This window comes from Solanum pennellii, chromosome 5 (assembly GCF_001406875.1).
Source record: "Solanum pennellii chromosome 5, SPENNV200".
NCBI classification, from domain to species: Eukaryota; Viridiplantae; Streptophyta; class Magnoliopsida; order Solanales; family Solanaceae; genus Solanum; species Solanum pennellii.
The window spans coordinates 77,614,484-77,622,382 of record NC_028641.1 but is presented as its reverse complement, the minus strand read 5'-3'; the positions used below and the strand labels follow the sequence as shown (position 1 = coordinate 77,622,382).

General features: G+C 34.8%; 1 protein-coding gene across 2 annotated transcripts in view; it reads left to right on the top strand.

Moving 5' to 3' along the window:
* Positions 1 to 6,517, top strand: part of LOC107020714 (dolichyl-diphosphooligosaccharide--protein glycosyltransferase subunit 1B) — an 8,085-nt gene extending 1,568 nt beyond the window's left edge. Inside the window, exons 2-10 of one of the 2 annotated variants that reach the window (XR_003578524.1) lie at positions 645 to 689; positions 1,007 to 1,638; positions 2,064 to 2,208; positions 2,330 to 2,509; positions 2,628 to 2,696; positions 3,257 to 3,346; positions 5,970 to 6,123; positions 6,224 to 6,283; positions 6,355 to 6,517. Coding sequence is in view for 1 of the 2 variants with exons in the window: in XM_015221178.2 (XP_015076664.2) it covers positions 645 to 689; positions 1,007 to 1,638; positions 2,064 to 2,208; positions 2,330 to 2,509; positions 2,628 to 2,696; positions 3,257 to 3,346; positions 5,970 to 6,104 (1,296 nt within the window). In the remaining variant the exon portion in view is untranslated. Of the gene's footprint in view, positions 1 to 644; positions 690 to 1,006; positions 1,639 to 2,063; positions 2,209 to 2,329; positions 2,510 to 2,627; positions 2,697 to 3,256; positions 3,347 to 5,969; positions 6,124 to 6,223 lie in introns of both variants that reach the window. The other variant, XM_015221178.2, reaches the window with a different exon arrangement.
* The last annotated feature ends 1,382 nt before the right edge of the window (positions 6,518 to 7,899 follow it).

Here is a 7,899-nt window from a genome sequence, read left to right as displayed (position 1 = left end):
CCCGAAAATATGTTAGCTGAAGAAATGTTGTTTTTGTTACCTACAGATTGTAAATTTTGAAACGAAAATTACATGGAAGTAATTTTCCTTAGAAATATCTCAACTTTTAATACATTTTTGCCAGCTTGATACTCAAAATTATCAACTGATCACTGTCTCATTATGTGTATTCTAATTTGTATTTAACTACTTCATCCCACCAAACTCGGAAACTGATCCAAATTTTTTTCTATGGAGACCATATTCCTCCATATGATACGTCTGAAGATGAAAAAGGGAAAGGGTTTATATTTTAGATCATTAGTTGAATACAAAGATTTTAACTTTTATCTACTTCTAAGTGTGGGTGCATAGAGTTTGCAGTCCATGCAACTTAACTCTGCACCTAAGTGGTTCAGGCTTCATATCTCACCAAGAGCCTTTTTTCTTATTCCGTCTCCTTCCACAAGATAAAAAAAGAGAAGAATTTAGAGAAAAAAGGTTTGCTTGTGATCTCTTTCATTCTCATGTCTTTAGCGAACTTTTTATTGGTCATCAGAAGAAGCTCCTCATTTTTGTAGCTACACTTATCAACGCTTCATTTTTGTTAGTATTTGCGTCCACTATGATTTTGACTACTCACTGGTTGTATTGATTTGCTGCAGATTGACTTGACATCACACATTGTGAAGGTGTTCTTGACATTGAAGGTACTAATCGAAGTTTACTAAATTAACTGGACCTTATGGAGTTTTGATGTATTTCATTTAATGTGCTGATATCACTTGCTATCTATTGCTTGTTGTTCATCCTTTAACTTTCCTTGTAAAAAAAATTATCCTACAGTGAGCATTTATAAATACAACATGTTTCTGCGAATTTGGTTACATCTGGATTTCAAAGTTAAGTCAAATTTCAATGACATAAAAACAGAGTTGGTGATTAAGCAAAGAGCCACTGGAAAGAAACATTCATTACTTTTCTTTAGCATAATATCATGGGTTGTCTGATTGTTTGGCAATTCCAGGTTGAAAATATTGGTGAATCTCCTGCTTCAGAAGTCCTTCTTGCCTTCTCTCCCACAGAAGCTGATCGTCTGGCAGTGGTAAAAGCAGCCGCTTCTGCTGGAAAGAAGAAAAAGAAATCTTATGTGCCTCTAGATGTGAAGCCAACTGACCTGCCTGATGGACCAAATGGAACTAAGTATTATTTAATACATTTGCTTAAGCCATTGGGTAAAGGTGAAGCCATCTCGCTAGAAGTTCTTTATATATTGACACATTCTCTTGAGCCTTTCCCAGTAGAAATAAGCCAGTCGGAGTCTCAATTAGTTTATTACCGTGACAGTGCAAAAATCTTGTCACCTTATCCTATTAAACAACAAGCTACGTTCCTAAAAACACCAACTAGCAGGGTCGAGTCGTTCACAAGAGTTGTGCCTACAGATCGTGCAAACACAGAACTAAGATATGGACCATATGAGGAGCAACCTTCATTTTCATATTCACCTATAATTGTCCATTTTGAAAACAATAAGGCGTTTGCTGTGGTTGAGGAGCTTGTGCGCGAAATTGAAATCTCCCACTGGGGAAGCATACAGGTTACCGAACATTACAAATTGGTACATGCTGGTGCTCGGCATAAAGGTGCTTTCTCGAGGTCAGTTTGCCAAATATAGTTCATAATTCCAAATTAAATTTGAAAATGGAAGATCTACTAGATACTGTCAAACTTATTTCTCAACTGTTAAATATCAGACCTCAGTTGATAAAGCTGATATTTATAATAGAGTAAAGAATGTGTTCACTAATGAATTCGGGCAAAGAGAAACTCATTCTTCTGTCCAGTGTTCATTCACTAAGAGGTAAGGACTGTAAAAAACGGCAACATAAACAAAAACCTAACACAAATAACATTCTGTCCTTGATAGCTTTCTGAGACGAGTGATTTCCGGGATTAGAATCACCTTCTTTATCGGTATGAGTTAACTGAATTCTAGAAGCTTGTTTGTCTTCATTACCATTTATAAGTTCAGATTCATTTTTTGTGTACTAGTTGCTTCAATCCTTTTTGTGCTTCTACAGGGTTGAATATCAGTCTAGGCCAAACAGTGGTGCTTCCTCATTCAAGAATCTTCTTGCAGAATTGCCACCAAGGGTCCATTCTGTCTACTACAGGGATAACATAGGGAACATTTCATCCTCTCGCTTGCGCACAAATTTTAAGAAGGTATCAGTCCTATTCCCTCCATACATCTTTACGACATTCTTTCATTGCCCTTATTTTTTCTTTTGTGTCAAGGTTATAAAGCACTTTTTTGTTTTATGATCTCCATGAATTTCCTTTGTAGTCAGAGCTGTTAATAGAACCACGATATCCTTTATTTGGAGGCTGGAAATCTACTTTTGTCATTGGATATGGGGTTCCACTAGAGGACTTCCTTTTTGAGGCAGCTGATGGCACACGTTACCTGAATTACAGTTTTGGATGTCCGCTTGCAGAAACTGTTGTTGACAAGTTGACTGTCAAAGTGGGTGCTCCCTATTGAATTATTGTGGTTAACTACGTTTGATTGATAGTAGTTGCGTCAATTCTCTGTAGTCTTTGTTGCAACATCCAAGTAATGGTTCAAGCATATCAAATTTCAGGTTGTGCTGCCAGAAGGATCAAAGAACCCATCCGCTGTGGTTCCTTTTCCTGTGGAACAACGGACTGAGGTAACTCTCATATAACATAACATATCTTGTTTTTCATGTAGTAGAACTTCGTTATTTGCTCATATGTTAAAAGTTAGCATTAGCTCTACCTCTAGTTCCCGTAAAAATCTCTGTTAATCAACTTTGGCGTATAAATTTTTTGATGATTCTGTGGAAGTACACCATTAAGACATACAGTATCATGAGAAACTATGAGAAAGAACAACACATGCTCAATGGAGTCAAACCTGTAATGAAAGAGAAGCAAAACACACTTTTAGTTATCCTTCCCGTCTTACTTTCCATCCAAACCCATATAAAGGAAAGAAAAAAGTTTTCTCTTACTTTATTCTTCACCTCTATTCTATTTTTTGTTACTTTTTGTCCTACCCTTTGTTGCCCATCGATGGGTTAATGTCCCAAGTGTTGCAAGATATTGAGGTAAAAGGGACCTCACATGTGCTTTTGCTTTCTTTATTTTCTTAATTTTCAGGTAATACTTGAATGCTCCCAACTTAGATAAATATATTTTACCACAGACTAGTTAAACTCAAGTGCTTGCTGTGATTTATTTTTTTCAGAGGAAATACTCATATCTTGATGTTGTGGGAAGGACAGTGGTGGTCCTGGAGAAATCCAATGTAGTTCCTGAGCACAACTCCCCTTTCCAGGTGATCTTGCTGAATTTAGTATTCTGATTTTCTTATCTTATTGCCTTCTGCAAAAGAAGACTGATCTCTGGGATTGGTTAATGAAGACACCGTATCCCTTCGGGGAAATATGGAAAAAATAAACCTACCTTAGCTAGTCCAAGATTTAACCTACCTTAGGTTTGTGCAAACTGTCACCAGTCAAGCTGTGCTGTTCTTTGAGGTAATGTTAGTTGGTAAAAGAAAGGAAAAAAGAGTTAGTAGTCTTCCCAGGTTTGCAACCTCGTGGTTTCTTATAAGGGTGGGAACTCGTGAGATTGTTACAAAGAGAGCAGTTTTAGAACTTCTCTTGGGGTTGATATCTTATTAAGTTGACTTTTAGAAACCTTGTATTATTATTCATTGTTTTTGCCTTTAGCTAGGAACCAACAGGAAAATTTGATCCCTTTTTGGTAAGAAGGTCCAAGAGGGAAACTGTGTTTTGAATTGCAAATCTATCCACTAACTATGCTTTCCTAGGTTAGTTGGGTTTGGAAGTATGAATCTTCTGCATCCAAGTGCTCAGATGATTCTTCATAATCAAACTATTTTTACATTGATTGTCAACCTACCCAGTACAGAGCCAGGAATTTGTATGAGGACATTCAAAAATACCTGGGATTTGAACCTATGGCATAAACCAATTTTTGAACCCCCATTGACCACTTAACTTTTTTGATAACCGAGAAATTCCTTAGGGTCAGTGGCACACAATTCGGAACTCGGTGGGTAATGAAGAAGCTCATTAAATACCAGGGTTTTGTCTGCCACGGGGTTTGAACCTAGGCGTGCACCTAAAGCACACATCACAAGCAGCGATCTTACCACTAGATTAAAGCCTAGAAACCCCCCTTCATTACTTCACTAGAACTTTTTCTTGTGACGAGGTATTCAACAACTTATATATAACTAAAAAACTAGTTTTGCCCTATTTGCACATTATAATTTTAATGAAGGGGATTTTATTGAGCCCCCTTCCTTTAAGCTATCTCCCTTGAACCTAATAGCAGCTAGCCACTTCGTTTATCAGGAAAACTATTATGCTTTGCAAACCTCTCACAGAGGGAGTTGTATTTGAATATGAGGATTGAAAACGTTAAAAAGCATCTGAAATAAAGTTAAGAAATGGTCAAGGATTTTGATCAGATGTAAATGAATCCTTGATTTTGGCAGAATTTTAATTTTCTTAAAAGAGCACTGTATCTGTTTTATAGGAATTAAGCGATTCATGAACGTTCTGTTACTGCTTTTCCCATTTTTGTCATTAGAGTTTGACATGGTAAATATGAAATATTGTTGTATTTCAAAGAGAATGCCATCAATGAATAGGATTAATGCTAAACCATTTATGTCCTTTTAAAAAAAAAGTTAGCATCCAATTGGTGCATTTAAGTTTCTTATATTTAATCTTTTTTGTTCTTATCAAAAAATTTGAGTTTCTTACATTCGAGGTTTTATGAGGACAAATGTGGGTATTATGTTACTTTTCAAATACGATTACATCAAAAATGCATTGAAGAGTGAATGAGTTAGTTTTCAATTATGGGAAGTACATTGCATTGTGGGATCAATTTAAGAGAATGTAAAGTAGGGTGAAGGCCTCTCTGCCTTACAAAGGTAGGGGGTAAGGTCTGCATACATCCTACTCTTTGTGGAACCCACTTGTAAGACTACATGGGGTATGTTTGTTGTTATTGTTGTAAAGTAGGGTGAAGATTTTGAGACTAGGGAGTAATATTTCATGTAACATTTTTAGACAGTAAACTTAGGTATATCTGAGTTTATCTTCTGTTGGGAAATCCTTGAGAGAAATGAATATTTCATAACATCCCAGAAAAGCAACCCTTCATGAGTTTGCTGACTACAAAAAAAATTTAAGAGCAATTTGATTCATGAAATAAAACAAATAATTTTTGTTAGTCTTCCCCAATCTTTGCATACAAAGCTTACAAGAACAGGACTAATTTGGAACACAACTTCTGTGTGAAAAACCTTTTGGCCGCCGGAATTATAGTCTATCTTGTAATTTGTAAGTTATATGGAGAGTTTGGTACATGTTATTCAAATAATAACTTAGATAGCTGTATACATTGTTTCTTCTCATAAGAATTTAGAAAGCTGCATGCATCAACAGACATTTTGCTTCCTTAAATTTTGTGTTGTTTATGAAAGGGCTCCTCTTACAATCGAACCTATTAGAGGCTGTTAAAATATATTTATCAAAAACAATATGAGTTCCTTAGAAGATTAAAACAAATATAGAAGAATACATGTAGCAGGAAAGTAGGCAAGCCAAAACAATTGTCAATCACCAATAACTAACATCAAGGTAGCATGTCTTCACGAATGCTACTTAAGCCCTGTAGAGCTAGCGATATTGTTGAAAGGAACCCTTCATTGTCACCACCCAAAAAGGAGGGAAACGATGGGTATTATTACTATACTAAGAAACAACTGAATTAAGCAGTCAATGTCTGACTACAAGTGTTTTAAGAACCGGATTCAGCTTTTATTTTGCTTTGTTTGTGCATTGTTTTTGTTATATTGATATCATCTAAAGGGTTGATCATGGACTAAGCCGAATTCCTAACGGAACTCTCTGCAGGTCTATTACCAATTCAGCCCCATTTACATGCTTGCAGAGCCATTGATGTTGACTTCTGTCTTCTTCCTTTTCTTTATGGCTTGTGTCACTTATCTACATTTAGACTTTTCAATTAGCAAGATCAAGCAAACATGAGTTTTGACACTATTGAGAGGTACTTTATCTTAGCTAAAATTATTTTTGTCCTCAAGTCATTATTGTTAAAACCGTTGCACTGATAATTTCCTCGTTTCTTTTCTCTGTGAAATGTGTAGAACTTTTGACTGTGAGATTAAATATTAGTAGAAGCAGCTGCAACTTCCAGTCAACCAAAGGTAGAAGACATTGTATGAATTGTAATCAACTAAATTGGATTTTGAGAACATCTATTGTTGTTTACCTTTAGATCATATGTCTTCTTACAACTACTGTATTGGTCTTGCATCTGAGAGATGGTATGCAGAGAACTGCTTACAGGTTCGTCTTTTCGTCTAATATATATAGATTTGACGATCAAATGTCTCCGTTCTTACCTTCTGGATTGCAAATTCAGTTAATTGCACATTGAAGTGTTGTCTGAATGTATCTGCATTACATATATGTTCAAAGTGCATTAAGTCCAATAGTTTGCATTCTTAGGGAGTGCTTTACCCTGATGTAGGATGTTCTTGTTCGAATTTGAATTAGTTGGATTTCAATGCGGGTATCGGACACGAGTGGGAAACCAAAAAAAAGGAATAGTTTGCATTGGACAGCTGTTTGTTTTTGGCCATTTGATCATGTCATTGTTCAATCGGCATTTAGGGATAGGACTTGTCCCAGTCCATTAGTTGCAACTTCACCTTCAAGGGTAATAATTGAATTACTTTAATATGAATAAGCAAATACCCACCCTTGGCTATTACTTTAATTGCAAAATAAATCAACTCAATAGATCCAACATGTTTGGTGAGATTGCTATAGTGGGGTCTAGGAAGGATGGTGTACACAATCTTATTTCTACCTTGTGAAAGGTAAAGAAATTAGAGACCTTTTTAATAGATTTTTGGTTCAAATAAAGCATATTCAAATCAGTTTGAAAAGAAAATACAATAGTGGAGAAATCATATAACTAATAATGGAAAAGATAACATTATCAACAACAAATTGTAAGCCAAACAATGCAGAAGGAATGTGTAAATAAAATTGAAGAAAAAGGTAGTAAGAGTGATTATAATAATACCACCAATATAGAAATTTAACAACGTTCAATTACCTATTAGCACCCACCAATATAGAAATTCAACAATGCTCGACTATCTATTAGCACCCTAATCCTTGTTTTGCATATCCTTTTATACAAGGTCATTTTTGTTTAATAATATTTTCTCAATATTTCATTGACGTATCTTTACATCTCTCAAGACCCACCGTAGTTAATCTTTCACACCTTTTCATGGGGCATCTACACATTTTCTCTTTACATGTCTTAATCGAATTGAAACTTCAAAAAAATTCAAATAGTGAGGAACTAGAAAGTAAAAACAAAGTGTACATTAAACTAGAATGCCTTAATTTTTTTTGCGTGCAATATATTTAAACTTGTGTATTATTTTCAATTCACTTTATTAATCACTAGATTACACTCTTAAATATCTTATCATATTATTCATTACTTTGAGGAACTAGAAAGAAAGAAAAAAGTGTATATTAAACTAATATTCTCAAATAAATCAACAAAATTATAATCTTTGATATTTTAAAATAGAGCTAACAATCTTGGACCCTACTTTTCTAATGTTTCATTTAATATGAATTCATTGGCGGGCCTAGCATGAAAAGTATAGATTCAATAAGACAACAACATAAGCGGTAAGAATCGTTACCATTATCACAAAAATAAAAATACCAATATTTACTTATAAATAATATTAAAAACTTTAATTTAAATATCATAAATTTTTCTTAAATA